At 52.7% G+C, this 19,384-nt stretch overlaps 1 protein-coding gene and 1 long non-coding RNA gene across 4 annotated transcripts; one reads left to right on the top strand and one right to left on the bottom strand.

The window, feature by feature from the left end:
- Positions 1–4,823: 4,823 nt before the first annotated feature.
- LOC115639184 lies at positions 4,824–19,186 on the bottom strand. Of its 3 annotated transcripts, XR_003997624.1 has the most exons (5): positions 19,152–19,186; positions 17,176–17,286; positions 7,503–7,602; positions 7,214–7,367; positions 4,824–5,288 (listed from the first exon to the last, which is right to left on the bottom strand). It is a non-coding gene; the product is annotated as an uncharacterized LOC115639184 (long non-coding RNA). The 3 variants fall into 3 exon arrangements; XR_003997626.1 differs by lacking the exon at positions 17,176–17,286; XR_003997625.1 differs by lacking the exons at positions 17,176–17,286; positions 19,152–19,186 and adding an exon at positions 8,207–9,191.
- Positions 13,920–18,659, top strand: LOC115639183 (somatotropin). The gene is made up of 3 exons (XM_030541637.1): positions 13,920–14,490; positions 15,366–15,527; positions 18,164–18,659. Exons 1-3 carry the CDS (start codon positions 14,362–14,364, stop codon positions 18,362–18,364), a joined length of 492 nt encoding a protein of 163 aa, XP_030397497.1. The 5' UTR covers positions 13,920–14,361; the 3' UTR covers positions 18,365–18,659.
- Positions 19,187–19,384: the final 198 nt, after the last annotated feature.

The following is a 19,384-nucleotide window of genomic DNA, read 5'->3' as shown; positions in this document are numbered from 1 at the left end:
TCACTGGGAGATGCTCTGGAACTGCTCCCCACCAAGCCAGTCAGGACTTTGGGGAGCCTCCTCTCCCTTGGAGCAGACTTGTTCAGGGCAAGAAGCTCACACAGCTTCACCTCCTGGGTCTCTCCTTGGAGCATTCAGCATCCTCTGCCCCTCCGTGCGCTTCCCACAGCGAGTCCACCCCAGCGGGGTCCTGGGGACGCCACCGGGTTCTGCACCCCCACTTTGCAGTCAGACGTGACTCTCAGCCAGCCAGTAAAACAGAGGTTTATTCGATGACAGGAACAGGGTCTAAAACAGAGCTTGTAGATACAGCGAACCGGACCCCTCGGCTGGGTCCATTCTGGGGGGCAGTGAGCCAGACCCCCAGGTCTGCCCTCCACCCTTGACCCCAGCCAGCCCCAGACTCACAACCTCTCCCAGCCCCTCCTCTCTGCTCAGCCCCTTTCCTGGGCCAGGAGGTCACCTGATCCCTTTGTCTCCAACACCTTCAGCTGGCACCTTTGCAGAGGAGGGGCCCAGGCCATCAGTTGCTAGGAGACAGAGTGTCAGGCATTTAGGTGCACTGGCCCTTTGCTCTGCCAGATATTTAAGAACTTTCCCAGTTCGTCACATCTCTCCCCCCTTCGAGACCGAACTGAGCGAGGTCACATCAGCCAGTGACCTGGGGAAGTTCGAACCCGCCAAGGTTCCCATGGATGCCCCAGCATCTCTCCCATCCCTTGGTGTGAGTTACACCAGGACAGTCCAGTCTCACGCCCTCCCTTAGGTCGGGTGTGCTTGATGGCACTTGCAGGCCGCATGTGGGAAGGTTTATGCAGCCCACACCCTTTGCCACCCCAGTACCCCTGCGCTTCAAGCTGCGATTGGGTCTTTTCCCAGCACTCTGGTCTGTGATTCGGGCTCCCTTGGTTAAGAGCCCCCATCTTGGCCTTTGCCAGCTTTGGGCTTGGGCAGCCGCTTCCAATTTTGTGGCCCAGACACAACACCTCTGCCGTCCCCCCTTGCACTTTCCAGCTTTTACCGTCAGTCCCACCTCCTTGAGGCAGACCAGCCCCCTCTTCACCTGGGACACCTGTTTCTTCCAGGTTTGGCTAAAGATGCACATGTTATTAGTGTCTGCCAGGGCCAAGTTCTCCATCCCTCTCAGCTTGTCTAGAATCTCCCCAGGCCTAGGCATGGGGTCGGCATCGGACACTGTGATGGCTTTAAGCTTCTGATAGCCCCCATAAAACCAGATCATCCTGTCTCCCTTGGGGATCAGCCCCACGGGTGAGGCCCATGGGCTGTAAAATGGCTGGATCCCATCTAAAGCCAGCATGTCCCTGACCTCTCTCTCCAGGTTCTGGGCTGCTTTCCCAGTGACTCTGAATGGGGAACACCTGATGGGGAGAATGGCTCCCACCTCAGGGAAGAGATCCCCCGGGGGTCTTCCCCCTTCTTCATCCACTCCTCCCTCTTCAGGTTCAGGGGTCCCCTCACTCTCCTCCCATCCAGCAGCTCGAAAGGGAAGAACCCTGTGGATTCCTAGGGCACCACCAGCTGCCTCCCGATCCCCCCCAGTTCTACTTCCCCTTGGGGAGCCCATTCCCGGTACAGGAATCCCTCCTCCTGCAGGACTCTGTCCCTGCAGCCTTCCCCAAGGGGGTTTGCAGTGCTGTGGCCAGCAAGTTCTCTCAGCTTCTCCAAGGAGGGATCCCTCTGCAGCTCGGTCTGGGATTCAGCAGGTGGGGCAGGGAGTGGGACCTGCTCCCTCTCGCTGGCTGGACCTGGGGTCACAGCCCCCCTGATCCCTGTCCCTGGTAGCTCCCTTCCTGCCGTGTAATCGCTTCCCAGCAGCACGTCTGGATCAGGCAAACCTGGTTGGCAGCTGACCTGTCCTGCCCGGGTGTCCCCCCACTCAGCTGGGGTCTCAGCTCCCCCCGTGCTCAGCGCTGCCCTTGCTGTCCCAGTGGGGGCAGGCAGCGAGCTCTCTGCTCTGGTCTCAGCATCAGAGCCAGCGTGAGCCCCCTCTCCGGTGTGCAGGGGGGCGGGGAGCATCTCTCCCTCCCACTCAGCCCCAGGGGGCTTGGTTACAGGTAGGCAGGTATCCTGAGCCCAGCAGCCCCTCCCCCCTGCCAGCCAGGTCATTTGCATTTTCACTGACCATTTCCATCCTAGCCAATTGGTTCCCTGGATTTGAATTCAAACCCTCGGCCGTTACAGGAGCGGGGCCTGGATCCTGTCCCATGGGGAGACAGTCACCCCCCAACAGGGCCTCCCCAGCCGATATCCTAGAGAACCCCAACTACCAGCCAGCCCGACGCCTCCTGGGTCTGCACAGGGATCTGGGCCATAGGCAGGGTGAGGGGCTTCACCCCAGGGAACTTCACCCAGGTCCCACAGTCCCTCAGCATCTGGGGCTGCACCACCACAGTTCTCTCTGTCCCAGGGTCTTGCCCCCGCAGGCTTGTTTCCCCACTGACCCCTGGGCAGCCCCCTATGTCTCTCTGCTCCACCATCACCAGTCCACGCTGCTGCTGCTTCTCCTGCAGCTTTTCCTCGGGCTCTTGCTCTCTCTCACGGTCGTCTCGCTCTCTCGGGCTCTGCTCCCATCCCATCCGTCTCCAATCTCCTGATGGGGAACCCAATCGTGAAGACCCTCGTCTGACTAGGGACCAGACTCCCGGGGATGCCTGGCTGATGCTCCAGCTGCTCTCAGATCCTCTTGTAGCCCCATCTGGGCCAGGAATCTGCTCCTCAGAGCAGTGCTTCTCCTCCAACTGCACGATTAACTGTGCCTTGGTGAATTTCCTCATGCGTAACCCTCTCTTTGTGCACAGGATCATAATGTCCTTCTCAAGGAGATGGTGATAGGCCATCACTTCACCATTCGCAAGTGGCTCTGGACTCACAGGCCTGTGTGCTCTTGGCTCCCCCATGGTTTCCAGGAAGAACCCCGGGTGTGCCAGCCCTTCTCGTGGTCACCACCTCTTTGCCAGGGTCGAGCTGCAGACTCCTCCGCCCCTGGGACTGCTCCTGCAATCCCCAGGGGAACCCTGCTACTGCAAAATCCTTCTCTCTCCCAGGTTCGAGCGGCAAGCTCCTCCGCCCCTGAGACTGCTCATTGCAGTCCTCAAGGGGACCCCGTTACTCCAACAGTCCTTCTCGCTGGTCACACACTCCCAGACGTTAACCGCCCCCTGAAACCATCCCTCTCTGAGCCTTCAGCACGCCTGGTCCTCATTATCCCTCCTCTGTTTTACTGCTCCCCAGTCACTTACTGCAAGCAGCGCCATTCACGGGGTGCAGTACGTCCCGCCGCTGCCACCAGTTGTCACGGAGTCACCGGGCGATGCTCTGGAACTGCTCCCCACCAAGCCAGTCAGGACTTTGGGGAGCCTCCTCTCCCTTGGAGCAGACTTGTTCAGGGCAAGAAGCTCACACGTCTTCACCTCCTGGGTCTCTCCTTGGAGCATTCAGCATCCTCTGCCCCTCCGTGCACTTCCCACAGCGAGTCCACCCCAACGGGGTCCTGGGGAAGCCACCAGGTTCTGCACCCCCACTTTGCAGTCAGACGTGACTCTCAGCCAGCCAGTAAAACAGAGGTTTATTCGATGACAGGAACAGGGTCTAAAACAGAGCTTGTAGATACAGCGAACCGGACCCCTCGGCTGGGTCCATTCTGGGGGGCAGTGAGCCAGACCCCCAGGTCTGCCCTCCACCCTTGACCCCAGCCAGCCCCAGACTCACAACCCCTCCCAGCCCCTCCTCTCTGCTCAGCCCCTTTCCTGGGCCAGGAGGTCACCTGATCCCTTTGTCTCCAACACCTTCAGCTGGCACCTTTGCAGGGGAGGGGCCCAGGCCATCAGTTGCTAGGAGACAGAGTGCCAGGCATTTAGGTGCACTGGCCCTTTGCTCTGCCAGATATTTAAGAACTTTCCCAGTTCGTCACATCAGGCCCCAGCTGTGCCCACAGCGTTTGCCTCGCGGCTTTCCCAGCACAATGTCTGCTTGGAGAGCAGGGGGTGGAGAGTTTGTCATTCAGGGCCTATCCCAGCCCCATTACCCAGCTGGGATCGTTGAGCTGGCTGCAGGGACGGCAGCACCAGCCAGAGAAAGGGGCACTCTCCCCAGACAAGGTGCAATGGCAAAGTGGAAACCTCGGGGCTGCAATGGCCCCACATTCACACGTGCCATGATAAGGTACCCACAGGCCTGGGACACTGAGACATAAGACTAACAGGCTTGACCCAGCCCCAGTGTGATCCCGACTCACACCATGGCTACACTGTGCCAAAGTGGATCAAAACAGCACCCTGGCATGAGTGATACCCAGTGGTGGGGGAGGGGTGGGTTCCTGCTCTATGCAGTGCCTGGGTTGGGGGAGGGAAGGGTCCCTGCTGTGTGCCTGGGGTGCGGGAGGGGACAGGTGTGACGGGTTCCCTGGGGTGCAGTCTAGAACTGGGGTACTGCTGAGCCCTCTGTCTCACCAGCCTGGACCCCCTCTCACATTGTGATGCTGTGACAATCCTCTCCAGGTCCTGCACCTGCACAGCCATCCACAGGCAGGCAAACAACCAGCTGCTAGCCACTCATGAATCCTCTCCTAGCCACTCATGAACCAACAATAGACAGACTCCAGACAATTCTCCAAGCTCCCCAGCATAGGACCCCACACCTATACCCTCTTGCCCTGGTCAGAAGCCTGGTCAGTGTACGTTTATTTCCCAGTCCGCCACTTCTAAAAGAGAAAGCGGATGTGCCCCAGCTTTTGTACACTGAGGAGATTCCTCAGGCACTTCAACCGAACATACTGTTTTAAGTAAGATATAAAACCAGGTTTATTAACTACAGACAGATAGATTTTAAGTGATTGTAAGTAATAAATGCACAGATCAAAGTTAGTTACCTAAGAAATGAAATTAAAACCACAGTCTGAATTCTATAAACTAGACAGGATTTGAATTAAGCAGTGTCTCACCCTGGTAGATGGTATAGTTCCTGAATACACAGGCTGGGATTCTCCTTTCCAGCCTGGGACCACCTCCCCCATTCAGTCTTTGTCCTCCAGAGGTGTTTCCAGGTGTTGAGTTGTGGGGGAGGAGTGGGAGGCCAAGTGATTATGTTGTTTTCCCTCCTTTATAGGAGGAGCTATAGATCATTTGCTAGGATGTGAATCAAGCTGTGTCCATTGTTGATGTGCTATCGCTGAGAGGTTTTCATTGTACATAGATTCCTGCGATAGTCCTTTGTAGTGTGGAGTCCCCTTAATGGGCCATCAGCAGTATCTGGTTGTTCCATTATTGTACCTGAAAGATTGGTTGTGGCTGTTCCCAATCTTACACCATATTTCAGTAACACACATGTAGCAAAACTTCATAACTTCACATACAATGATCATGCATACAGCCCAACAGGATATTATTAATGTTCAACAGATCAAGGGTCTTAGAATGTTACCTCACAAGGCATACTCTGTACCACATATATCATAATCATATCACCATGATAAATATGGGGTGCCAGGGTGTTTTGGGTACAGAGTGCTCTGTGCGATGCCCAAGGATGGGGGAGGAGCATACTTTAGCTCTGTGCAATGCGGGAGGGTGGGGAAGAGGAGGGTCCCTGCTCTGTGTGTGTAGGGTGACCAGATGTCCCGATTTTATAGGGACAGTCCCGATTTTTGGGTCTTTTTCTTATATAGGCTCCTATTACCCCCCACCCCATCCCAATTTTTCGTATTTTCTGTCTGGTCACCCTATCTCTGTGATGGCCAAGGGTGCGGGAGGGGCAGTATCAGAACATCTTAGCATTGTTTTAACGCTGTAGCTGAATTAGTCAGTAATTTGTTGTAATTAAACAGTCACTGGTTCACAAACCACTGACGGATTCTGTAATGTAGTATGTAAATACCACAAGTCACTTACGGATGGGCAAATTCTTTCTCCCGGAGTTCAACCTGGGATTTACAAGGACCCCAAGGGAGTTAGGCACACAGGGCAGGGCAATGGGATTGGGTACCTGACTCCCTTAGGCCTTGTCTGTGCCCCCTACTCAGTCATTTTAGAACCAGACCCAGCAAGGCTGGTGTGAACCCTTTGCTCACTTTGCATTGAGGGCATCCTGGAGCCATTGGTTTCACTGGGAAAGCTACACTGAACTGGGGTGCTCTTCACCTGAGATGGGAGCTTCCAGGGAGGGTAGGCGGCTGGTGCGGAAGTGACCGTACTCACCCAGCCCAACCCTTTCTCACCTCCACAGGCTTCTCTCAGTCTTTCCTTCAGACCGGCGGGGCCAGACACTCACTGCTGAGCAGGCCCCTTCACACCTCTCCCGCAGGCTCAAAGGGTGTGTTACCTGGGATTAGCGAACTCAGGGTAGCACAGCAGTGAGGCTGCAGCAACTCACTTCTGGCTCCAGTTCAGCATCTGACTGCCCCACAGGCTACGGCTCGAGCTGCTAACCTCTGTTAAAAGCCAAACTGCCAAGTCTTCACTTCTATTTTAACCTTGGCCAGCTAACCCAAGTGAAATACACAGCAGCTCTCTTTGCAGTGCAGACCTGCCCTTGCAGTGAGGGTACGTGGCCCCAGCATGGCCTTTGCCATTCACCCTCACTGCAAATATCTCGCTGCCTGCTCCCCACCTGCTGACTGTAAGCAACCTGGGGCAAGTGTGGACTCTTCCCGTGTGTGCACGGCACCCAGCCCAGTGGGCCCTGATCCCGGGGGTGGGAAGGGGGCTCTAGTCGCTACTGTCACACAAATACACTGCACTCCCACCCACCAGTGTGCTATAGCGTTGAGGGCAGGTTGGAAGGATGCGAGAGGATTTCGCGCTGACAGTTGCTTCATGGGCTGGGCTTGTTTCCTGCAACTCACTGAACCCAAACTGTTTCTTTCCTGTTGTTTCACAGAGCAGGGCTAACGCTGTCCCTTCCGCAGGCAGGAAACAGAAAGAAACTGCAGCACATCCTGCATGTGCAGCACATCCTGTGTGTGCAGCACATCCTGTGTGTGCAGCAGAGCATAGCTGGGGGAAGAGATGAAGAGCCGCCACCTGCCTGCTTCCCCCCAACCTGGGCCAGCAGGGGCCAAAACAGCCCAGGATCAGTGAGGGCATCTCACCCATCGTCATCCCAGACACACTCTACCTGAAGCGGGGGGAGCAGGTGGCACTGAACCTGCCTCAGGGTCACTAACTCCACGCATTCAAAACACCCGAGGATGGCTTACCAATCATGAGATTTTTAACAGCAATGAATGTGGCGGTCCTCGTCTTCACCTTGATTGTGGAGCCCTTAGGGGCCACGTTTTCAACCTTTTCTCGGGTTCTGGAAGGGGGTTTCAATGAGATTCTCATGCGCTTACATCAGTCCTGGACCTGAGGCTTTAAGAAAAACACCAAACAACATAACATGCAAACTGCAAGAGCTGGCAGCACCGCCAGAGGGATCTGGCAGCAGTCCGCATATTTGGGTTGCCGATTACTTTCCATCAGAAAGGATTCTTGTCGCTCTCCCACCTTTGTTGTTCGCAGCAGGTCCTTGGTACTCAGCCAGGGGGACAGCCTTGGGCTAGTGAAGTGCCTCTTCTTTGTTTCATAAAATCCTGTTCCGCTATTGCTGAGATATAAATGGGAAAACAGCCATTTCGCAGGAAATTTTTGGCATCCTGCCAAAATAAGAACTAAATCCATGTGCATTCAAGAGAGCTGGGTGTCTGCCTCCCCCAAAGCAGCAGCAGTAGCAACATGTGCTGGGCTGGGCACAGCTGGGAGCTGCCAGACTAGCTGCAGTGCTGAGGATGGAGAGAGAGCAGGACTGGAAACCTCCCCAGGACCGAGCCCTTGGCCCCAGTGGCCCATTCCCACCCTCTTGGGATAACACGAGGGTATGAAGTTCCCCCAGTTCTGGAAGTCGAGAGAGACAGAGAGCACAATGAGCCAGCTCCCCTGCATCCCCAACCAATCAACCAGCACCTGGGCCCAGCAGCCCCTTCCCCCTGGACCAACACCTTGCCTGGCCCCAGATAATAGAATCCTGTAGCCTCAGTGTGAGCAATCTCTGCCGAAATGCTAATGGCTCAGGGTTAAAACTCTACTGCTGATGCACAGTGAGGGGCTCATCACCACTGTGCATAACAGAATCTGGTTTTTCTTCATAAAACCCCCCTAGGATATTGCCTGAAGTAAATTGAGGTTACAAAACAGTTATTTTGGGTGCTCACAAGTTTGGAAATGCCAGCTGTACACCTTCTGGTTGCTTGTCGGCCCTTGTTCTGCCCTTTGGACACGCACGTCAGGTACAGTCTATGATTTCACGATCCCACACAGGTTTCCCATTGCACCCCTGCCTCATTCAATAGCCAGGTTGCACGCACAAGGGGGAAGAATGAAAGTTGTGTCAATCTGCAACTTCCAAGTGCTCGACTTAGCAACCTACAGAATGTTCTTGTAACGCAGGTCGCTGCCTTGGTGGTGTGTTTTCGGTACACTGCCACCGAGTGACCCCCACTGTGTGAAGTGCCATACACACTGCTATTCCTAGAGGATTCCATCTCCCCAGGAACTGAGTCTTACCCAGTCCCTGACTGCTGGGCAGGGCACCTCCTGTGTGCACCTGACACAGCCTGACATCTTCAAACACGTTCTGGAGTGGCAGGAGAAAAACACCCCCAGATGCTGCTGGCTCCTCAGTTACCAGATACGTGGTAGCAGCAGGATCCAGTGCTCTCCCTGCCCAGGAACCTGACATTTACTCTCTGACGTTGTCGCGCCTACAGGATACAAACACCGAGTGGCTTCCAGGAACACACCACACTCGTCCTCCAAACAGTGTGTTTATTAACGAGCCTACATCAAACCTTGCATCCCTGGATCCAGCACCTGGGGGGGGGGCTGCTTGCCCTGGACGATGAGCCCAAAGGAGAGTTGAGGAGAGCTGGATCACGTGTAGGGGTGCAGACCAAGCTAGATGGCCCTCGGTGCTTTCATCAGCAGTGTCTGATGGGTCCAGAACATTGCATAGGAGTGCCATGAGAAGGGCCCCAGTTCAATGGCCAGAAGCAGGGAAGACAGGGGCAGGAGGCCTGCAGCAGAGACCAAGAGAAGGCTGGCAAGAGGTGGTGACTGCCATGCAGACCTTCTAACACCCCCCACCTCTCCAGATCCATCCTCTTTGGAACCCCCTTTCAGGTAATTGAAAGCAGCTATCAAATCCCCCCTCACTCTTCTCTTCTGCAGACTAAACAATCCCAGTTCCCTCAGCGTCTCCTCATAGGTGATGTGCTCCAGCCCCCTAATCATTTTTTTGCCCTCCACTAGACTCTCTCCGATTTTTCCACATCCTTCTTGCAGTGTGGGGCCCAAAACTGGACACAGTACTCCAGATGAGGCCTCAGCAATGCCAAATAGAGGGAAATGATCACGTCCCTTGATCTGCTGGCAATGCCCCTACTTATACAGCCCAAAATGCCGTTAGCCTTCTTGGCAACAAGGGCACACTGTCGACTCATATCCAGCTTCCCGTCCACTGTAACCCCAGGTCCTTTTCTGCAGAACTGCTGCCTGGCCACTCGGTCCCTAGTCTGTAGCAGTTCATGAGATTCTTCTGTCCTAAGTGCAGGTCTCTGCACTTGTCCTTGTTGAATCTCATCACATTTCTTTTGGCCCAATCCTCTTAATTTGTCTAGATCCCTCTGTATCCTATACCTACCCTCCAGCGTATCTACCACTCTGCCCAGTTTAGTGTCACCTGCAAACTTGCTGAGGGTGCAATTCAAGCCATCCTCCAGATCATTCATGAACAAACAGCACATGACAGATGTGAGCCATGTCATTTCATGCACTACTGGAAGATCCTCAGACACAATGGTGATGACACAGTATTAGAACTGATAGAGAATAAAACAGAATTCCCCATTTGCAGTGAAACTCAGCGCAGCTCCGCTACATAAATCCAGGGCTTTGTAACAGAATTCTAAAGTACTTTAGAATACCAGGAGCCTAACGAATAGGGTTTGGATCTGGTTTTGCAATGTAAAGGGGGGACAATAGACAAGCACATGGAGGGGGGAGTGGGGGCCCTTTTGCTGGATCTGTCCCTCCATCCGTCACTGCCCATGTTTTAATGCACAGTCATTCTGCTCTGGAGAGCAGCTGACATTTGTTGTCCTAAGCAACAAATACTGCAAAGTATCCCATTTGCTTCTTCTCAAGGCCTCCCTGAGCGATCAGCTGTCCCTGTCAGGGCAGAGCAAGGAGGAGGTGCATTTTCTACATGGCACAGTGAACAATGTAGAGGATGAGTTACTCAGTGGTTGCTGAAATTGGGGATGAACATCTCTGCTAGATGACCTCTATTTACAATAAACTGAACATAGGGGGATCATTCAGTGCTAAATTTAGCACTAGGCAAACATCCGTGATACATTTTACATTTATGTATAATACAATTCTGAGTAGGTAACACCATTGTGAACACCTATGCATTTATGCATAGACCAATATGGCAGGGGGGACTAATGTCTCACATTCATGGAAACATGCATGAATATTATGACGATACCCCACTATATAAGAATGGTTCAAAGGTTTCCACTACCAGCCTAGAAACATCCAGCTTCAAACAGCACCTGAGCAACTGCAACTTACCAAAGAGGAATGGCTTCAGGTACCTTTTTATATCAGAATTGTAAAGTACTGGGAACATCAGGGCAGGCTCAGGAGAGCGGAACGCAGTGCAGAGAAAGGACAGTATTGTCGTGTGCAGTGTATACTCACTGTCTGTGGGAAAAGATGGGACATTCAAACCCATAAAGGAAATACGTTTTCACACAATGCGTAATTAGCTTGTGGAACTCACTGCCACAGGAAGATGTGGAGGCCAAGAATTTAGCAATTTTAAAAGGGGATTGGACATTTCTATGGACACAGGAATATCCAGAGTTATAATCTCTATTATGAAGGCATATTCAATATGCTGCTCCAGGGCTTAAGCCACTCTCTAACTATTAGAGGCCAGGACCTATATGTGGGGGCAGATTATTTCTTGCTTGCTAATCAGGGTCCTTGCGCCTTCCTCTGAAGCAGCTGGTGCTGGGCAGTGTTAGAGCCAGGATACTGGACTAGAAGGGCCTCAGATCTGATCCAGCCTGGTGATTTCTGTGTTCCTAAGCAACAGGGAGGTTATCATTTTAATCAAACAAAAGTCAGGAAGTTCTAAGTTATGGCTTTTAAAGCTCAGCTCCATTGCACTAATCCTAAGGGTGGCCAATGTAAAGGGGTTGTAAGCTTGTTGGGGCAGGGATCATCTCTACTTTTTTTTGTACAGTGCCTAGCACAAGGAGGTCCTGGACCATGACAGATAATAAAACAGCTGGTTTGCTGGGGCATGTGGGTATGTTCAGGGGTGCTGGAGCAATAGAGCATAGCTGCCCCATCTAGCACATCCACACCCCTGCTGCAAAGGAGCCTTGCTCCACCCCTCACTGATCCCCAGCCCTGCAGCTGCAGGTCAGCATCACCTGGGATAAATACTGCCTGGCTCCATGGTAGTCTGGCAGGTGGGGTGCAGGAGGCTCTCTTCCCTTTGTCGGCTCCTGGGGGGCGGGGGTGCTCTCATGTGCCAAGAGAGCAAACCTGGCAGTCTTGGAAGAGACACTTGAGTGGGTGTTTTCCCCTTTTCATTAGCAACACATATTTACTCCGATTCCAGGTGTTCTTTGTTCTGGGCTCAGTAACACCTTGTGTTCACTAGGGTTCAGGATATACTCTGCTGGTCTGGCTCGGCCCTTAGCTGTGCCCTGCCTCACCCCCGCTTTTCAAGTTTTATCTCCTTTCTCAAGCCATATACACTTTGTCTGGTCTGGGGAGCTCTGCGTTCAGATGCTGGCTGATCTCAGCTTTCGGTGGCACTGCATTGCTCTGATCAGCAGAGTAGCTCAGCCTGTTGAGATGCCTCTCTGGGAAATGGTTTGTGACGGTCTGTGGTTTTGTCTGGTTTGAAGAGCCCGTGACAGTTTCAAAGGTATGACTGACAGACACTAATGTGATTCCCCCTTGGGAAAGCTCAGCAGTAGTGGCAGAGCAGATGCTCTATGGTTCACAAGATATCAGACCTCCGGCATCCTATTATTCTGACTATGCCTTTATCACTCCACTTTTGTTCTGAGCTGCTTTTCGAGGCTCCTCTCTCAAGAACTCAGGGCTAAAAACAATGCCTCATGCAACCTGGCAGACTGGAATCCCAGGGTACAAAGCAGCATGGACAGGTTTGGGGGATGGAAACGAGGGCTACAAATAACTGCCTGCTATTTTGCTCCTGCAGTTATTGCACACAATTTAGATCACCCAGACATCTATGGCCATAATATGTGGAATAATCAATGGCTCAGGTGTCTAAGTAACACAAACTGTGGGGGCAAAATTGACCAACCTCTCAGTGAAGACTCGGCCTGTTAATTGTCCAAGAGAAAGCCAAAAAGGTGACTTGATCCTGATCTGTAAGGACCTCAAGGAGGTGAAGATTTCTGATCATAGAGGGCTCTTTAATCCAGCAGACAAGGCAGAAGAAGAGCCAGTGGATGGAAGCTGATGCTGGAATAAGGAGCGCATTTGTAACGGCAAGGGTAATTAATCATGGGAACAGTTTATTCAGGGACATGGGGGATTCTCCGGCACTTGCTGTCAGTCAGTCAGGACTGGATGTCTTTCGGAGAGAGACTCTTGAGCTCAACTGGAAATTCTGGCTGTGATGCAGGTTGAGATTGTCTGGCCTGTGCTATCCAGGAGGTGAAAAAAGATGATCAGGATGGTCTTTAATGTATGAAGCAGTCACCAGCTGCTCCTTTGGACCCCCCGACCCCATCAGCTTTCCCTATGTGCCAGCCTTGGAAAGAGCAAAGGGGATGGAAGGGGCTTCATTGCAGCCTCCCCCCCACCCACCCCCAACAGTAATTAGGCCACTGCCCCCAGGATCACTGACACCCCCCCCCCCCTTTCTTTTGCAGGGTCATATTTTTCTCCTCTGCTCTTTGTTGCAATCATCCTAGGGCTGCAGTGGCCACGGGGGGCAGCAGCCTTCCCTGCCATGCCCCTCTCCAGTCTGTTTGCCAATGCCGTGCTGAGGGCCCAGCACCTCCACCTGCTGGCTGCTGACACATACAAAGAGTTTGTAAGTATGACGGGGTCGTGCCATTGGACTCCCACGTTATTTGAAAATGGGATAATCTTCCCCCACAAACACAGACATGTTCAGTTTGTGGAGTTCTCCCCAATGCTTGGCAGGGGTTCCAAACTCATTTATATCCCAATCTCCATATTCCCATACAATGTCTTCCACCGTCTCCCCGCCTTTCCCAGCAACCACCTTTAGTCTCCTTCCTGCACCCCACTCTCCTCCCTCTTCCTCACGTTTCCCTGCCCTCCCCAGCCCCCCATTCTCCTTCTCACCCTCCACATTTCCTTGTCCCCTCATGGTGACCGGCATTACAGTTCAGTTTCCAAAGCCCAGTGGCTCGGCCACCCTCACTGAGGGAACCTGGCATCAGCACCCCTGCAAGCCATGGGGGATGACACATCTTTACAAGACTTACTGTGTCCAAAGAGTGTATAATTTACATGTGGAGCTGGCAGACCTTCGGCTTTCCAAAATCGTCTGGTTTTCTGCTACCTTAGCTTGCAGAAATACAAACGGGATCATAGGGGCCAACTTTCCCTGGTGCCGATGGGTGCTGGCGCCCCCCTGCCCCTGGGCCTGCCCAACTCCACCCTTTCCCCGCCCCACCCCCATTCCAACCCCTTCACCAAAGTCCCTGTCCCAACTCTGCCCCCTCCCTGCCCCTATTGGACCTCTTCCCCAAATCGCTGCCCTGGCCCCACCTCTTCCCCAAGTGCACTGCATTCCCCCACCTCCCCCCTCCCTCCCAGGCTTGCCGCGAATCAGCTGTTTTGCAGCACAACTGCTTGAAGGGAGTGGAGAGAAGCTGGATGCAGCAATGCACCCCTGGGAGGAGGCAGAGTGGAGGTGAGCTGGAACGGGCCAGGGAGCTGCTGGTGGGTGCTCCAGCCCCGGAGCACCCATGGAGTCAGCGCCTATGAACAGATTACGTCCTTCCTCTGAGAAGCTAAACTGAATATTGCATGTGTTATTTCATAGCACAGACCTAGTCAGAGGCTGATCTTTAGCCTTAGTAACTTGGCCAACATGCTGGCTCATCACTGGAATTGCATGCCATTTCCCATCTGCCAGCCCTTCACAGCATCTGTCACTTTTTGTTTCATTTTCCTGTCTTGTTAACAGTAACTCTTCGGTTCAGCCTAGGAAGAAGGTCCCAGTCCCCTTCCCAGGGTACTAGAAAGGACAGTTCTCAGTGTGTTTGGGATGTTTTCACAGGAACGGACCTATATTCCAGAGGAGCAGAGGCATTCCAACAAAATTTCCCAATCAGCATTTTGTTATTCAGAAACCATTCCTGCTCCCACAGGAAAAGATGATGCCCAGCAGAAATCAGTAAGTTCTCTTCAACTGGCAGCAGAGCTGCTTCCGAAAAGAGGGTTTCCAGTGGGACCCTACATTGTCTGAGGTAGCTCCTTACTGCCTGCACGGTAAAACTACAGCTAAGTATGATGTGCTAAGCTAAACTGGGCTGGGCACCTGAAGAGGAGACCCCTGAGGATCAAAGTTCAGGCTGCCCATGAAGTAGTCAACTGCACATTCCATCAAAGACAATACTAAATGCAGTGCCCAAGCATGGTACTCAGGGGAGGTTATTAACTTCCCAAAGGGAGATAAAAGCAAGAGGCACTTAGCCACTTGTGCTCATTAACCATCCTGTGGCATTTTTCTGAGCAGGAGTTGTTCCAAGTGTCCTGGCCAAATTCTAGTTTGGAGAATTCCAGTCTGTCTCTTTAACCTTCCCTTGTAGAATCATCAGGATTCCTCACTTCCTGTCCCAAGCTGTCATGTAGTGTAGCTCTTAGACAGATGCCACATTCCACTTCCTTTGGGGGTAAAGCAATACTGGCCTATGTAAGGTGTGCAAAATGCTCTGGGATGAAAGGTGCTTTATAAGAGACACTGCTCTTTGCATCACCCTTTTCACCATGCATGACCTTGAAGGGTATTGCACATGGAGAGGACAGGCTTTGTTTTCAGCTGTGGTATAAACTGTAACAAATCACACATCGGGAAGGCTTGGACAGTATATTGTCCACACAGAAGAGAATTTCTGGGTGAGGCTCCCCAGATCACTTATCTCATTTTAAATAAATCAGTGCTCCAGAGTTCTTTTCAGTCACATTCTGTTTCAGAATGGAAAGCACAAACCTGTTACTTAGAAGACACCTTTCCTGCAGAGCTCTGACCCCAATTTATTTTCATTTCAGGACATGGAGCTGCTTCGGTTTTCACTGATTCTCATTCAGTCCTGGTTAAACCCTGTGCAGTTCCTAAGCAGGGTGTTCACCAACAGCCTTGTGTTTGGCACCTCAGACAGAGTCTATGAAAAACTGAGGGACTTAGAAGAAGGTATCCAGGCTCTGATGAGGGTAAGCAGCATGACATGATTACAGAATCATATTGCTCTCCTGGACTCCAGCAGACAGAGCTTTCTTGGGGGCTGGCTCAAGACTGTGGAATGAACTCACGCAGGGACTAGGGACCATCCCAAACCTCTCCACTTCCTGCTCCAAATGCAAAGTGCATTTCTTTGACTTTCCTTCTCTAACATAAACATATGGCAACACGTATGTGTAGACCAGTGTTTTCCCGCAGAAATAGAATGATAGAGGTGGTGTTTGAATTTACAGGGGGGTTGGAAAACGACTACATTGGCAACACCGTTACCAAGTTGACCATTGGGATAGGGGTATGAGGGAGTGGGGTGGGGAGGGAGGAAGTGTGCACTGTGTACAGATACAGAAATGAAAAAAATCAAAACAAAATGCTCCCCTGCACTCACTTCTCCCCCTGGGAGAGGATGAATGAACAAACATGTGACATATGCTAGTCACATTGCTTACTGCAATATTGGAAGGCTTTCAGATACTATGGTGATGAGTGCAGTATAAAAACCAATAAAGAATAGAATAGGATAGGATAGAATAGAAAGTCCTTTCCAAGCCTATCATTAAACAATATTTTAATAGGCTTTCTCTGTCTTGTAAGTGGCACTGTTAGAAAGCTTGCTATATCCCTTGACAAAATACTTTGTCAGTGTTAATGTAAATATGCCCTGTAATATTTTGAAAAAACAGAAGTTGAGAAAATTGTCAGTTGCAGTAAAAAAAAAAAAAAGGCAGATTTATGTGTCCTCAAGTAATCTTAACTCCACCGCAGCAATGGTAGGAGCCTAGTTTTTTCAGTATTCTGCTGATATTTCTAACTATGTATAACCTAAATAATCACTGACATGAGCTTGCACCTGCCTGTTTCTCTGCCCTTTCCATGCTCAAGTGGCCACATGTGAGATGCACTGATACAGGAAGAAAGCCTTTCTATATACAATCAGTGGAGAACACAAATGGTCTAAACTTCACACTGGGGGATGCGATTCTCCATGCCCTTAGACTTGTGTTACAGCTTTTTTATATTGTTGTAACGATCAGCTTCAGCAGAGTGTAAGGAGTGCAGGCTTCTGCCCGGAAATATTTGTGTTCCATCACTGGGAGTATGGAGTTTTATAAGAAGAGGGATAATCTATCCCCCCCTTTCCCTGGAAAATCAAAGCTTCTCCGTCCAGCTGCTTTATAGTGGTTATACTCTGAACAGTGGCTTTTTAAAAAGTGGAAGTGTTTATGGTCTCTCAGGGATTTCGAGTGTGCTCAGTTTATAAGTCAAAGGTAGTGGATTTTTCCCACACTGCCAGCACCGCAGACTCAGCCTGGGCTCTGAAACCCAGATCTGTAAGAATATTTAGGTGTCTAAAGATGCAGAAAGCAGCTGAGTGGGATTTTCAGAAGTGTCTTGGGAGTCCTATGAGACTTAGGCACCTACATATCCAGCTGCATCTTTAGGCAACTAAAAAAGTCTGGCCCTGAGAGTCAAGCTGGGTTCTTTCCTTCTCACACATCAACAGCACTCCACGTACACCTGTGCAGCCTCACTGGTTTCACTTACACTTGTACTCAATTCCTGGGCAGAGTGATGCTGACAAGCCAATCAAATAATCAGGTTTCCATGTCAAGCAGTGCTTACCAGGCCAAGAAAGCTAAAAGAAGCTAAAAGAAGCTCCAGCTGGTGCACAAAGCTTTTCAGTCAGAAGCAGCATGAGCCTGGTAACATCAGCTAAAGACTTCTCCACTGGAACTGTAAATGTTAAAGAGAAAAGAGGTTTCTTTCACCAGCTGTGTGACTGAGACACCTCGGCAGTCTCTCCAGGCCATTTCATACATCCAATCCCCTCACCACTGTGTCTTGTCTGGCGCCCTGTCCAGCTTTCTTCCTGAAGACTATAGTTTAATATGTCCACAACCGTACATATATAATTGCTCTTGTGAAAATGTGTATGTGAAAGAATGTGCACAAGTGGAACAGGAGCTCTGAACAGCAACACAGTCCCCACCTCCTTTATGGCTAGATGGGAAACTATCTTCTGTTGTAGCATGGGGGGCTGGGTTGAGAACCATGGATTTTAAACATACTGTATGCACTTGCAGTCCACAAGAAGAAAATGGAAGGGGGAAGGGAAGCAGCAGGTAAAGGACCATCCCAAGGTCTACAGGAATCCCAAAGAGGAGCTTGCATCCTGCATACCCTTCGGTAAAATTCATAGAGGGCGATCCACATCACCTCCTCCCTTCCGCCCCTCCTTTCCACCCCATCACACCTCTCCCCTGCCCGCCCTCCCTCCCAGCTGCCTGTCCTGGGTAGCTGATGAGCTCACCCATGAGATGGGTGTGCTGGGTTTGACAGCAGCTCCTCTCCCCAGCATACTCCCTCTCACAGGCCAGTGCTAACTCCCAAAAGCACCCATGCAAGTGTGCTAAGCACACTCCACACCACCTGCCTAAATGCTGTCTCCGGCTTTCTATGCCTGTGAAAGCACCTGCTTCAGGAGTGCTGAGACTGGGAGGCACTGCGCTGTGCTGACACCTTGGCATCTGTTTCCATGCCCAGCCCTTTGGGCTCTGATATGCCAGCCCAAGAGCTGTTCCCTCCCATCTAAGCTGCCATGTCCCCACAGGAGCTGGAAGATGGAAGCCTTCGGGGATTTCAAGTCCTCAGACCCACTTATGACAAATTTGACATCAATCTCCGGAACGAAGACGCCTTGTTAAAAAACTACGGCCTGTTGTCCTGCTTCAAGAAAGACCTGCACAAGGTGGAGACCTATCTGAAACTGATGAAGTGCCGGCGCTTCGGAGAGAGCAACTGCACCATTTGATGGCCAAAACACTGTTCTTTTATCCCTGTGCACGACCAGGTTAGCGTGCTCCTGCTTGTGTGACCCTCTCTGTTAAGAGAAGCTCAGAGGCTGATGTGCCTGTGAGTCAGCATAGTCCCCTGCTAGCCGTGGTGTCTTGAAGGGGCTGCATAATGCTGCTCCCCCCTCTTTGTAAAGAAAACCCTCTTTGCCTGCAGAGAATAAACGCGCTCGAAGCCCCGCACTGTGCCGCAGCAGCTCATTGCTAGGTGCGCCTGTTCCTCTGGCTGCTTGCACAGACGGCTGGGGAAGCACAGCCAGGGGCACAGCAGCCAGAACCCCGCTCCCACCGCCCCACGCTCCCACCGCCAGAACCCCGCCCCCACCGCCCCCATGCTCCCACCGCCAGAACCCCGCCCCCACCGCTCCCACCGCTCCCACCGCCCCACGCTCCCCCCGCCCGAACCTCGCTCCCACCGCCCCCACCGCCCGAACCCCGCTCCCACCGCCCCCATGCTCCCACCGCCAGAACCCTGCTCCCACCGCTCCCACCGCCAGAACCCCTCTCCCACCGCCCCCACCGCCAGAACCCCGCTCCCACCGCCCGAACCCCGCTCGTGTTCCCCGTGCACGGAGGAGCCTGGCAGCTCCGCTGGGCTCGCCCCCAAGCTGGGCCGAGGGCAGTGAGGCCCACGCGGCTGTAGTGCGGCTAGAGCCTGGGCACGTGGCCGGCAGGGCAGGGCAGGGCAGCCCAGGCAGCTGAGAGCCCCTCGCTTCCCCCCCTTTCCGCCCGGCAGCCCCTGCTCACCCCGGCGCCGCGGCCCTCGGAGGGGCGGGCAGGGCACGAACAGGCTGAGCGCGCCGGGCGGGGCCGGGGGAGCAGGAGGCGGGGCTTAGGCCGGGTCAGGCGAAGCGAGGCGAGGCGAGGCCAGCCCGGGACGGGCCGGGCGGTGGTTGGCTGGAGGCGGAGGCGGGGCCTGGCCGGGCTGGGCGGTGGTTGGCTGGAGGCGAATCCGGGCCGGGCTGGGCTGGGGGGATGGT

This window comes from Gopherus evgoodei, chromosome 23 (assembly GCF_007399415.2).
Source record: "Gopherus evgoodei ecotype Sinaloan lineage chromosome 23, rGopEvg1_v1.p, whole genome shotgun sequence".
NCBI lineage: Eukaryota > Metazoa > Chordata > Testudines > Testudinidae > Gopherus > Gopherus evgoodei.
Note: the sequence above shows the minus strand (reverse complement) of the source record. Positions and strands in the feature narration are given on the sequence as shown.

Excerpts from the sequence above, each read along its gene's own strand:
- LOC115639183 (XM_030541637.1), top strand. The coding sequence starts at position 14,362 with ATGTTTTCACAGGAACGGACCTATATTCCAGAGGAGCAGAGGCATTCC. Across the intron at positions 14,491-15,365 it reads ATGATGCCCAGCAGAAATCA|GACATGGAGCTGCTTCGGTT; the intron begins GTAAGTTCTCTT and ends TTTTCATTTCAG. Across the intron at positions 15,528-18,163 it reads GTATCCAGGCTCTGATGAGG|GAGCTGGAAGATGGAAGCCT; the intron begins GTAAGCAGCATG and ends ATGTCCCCACAG.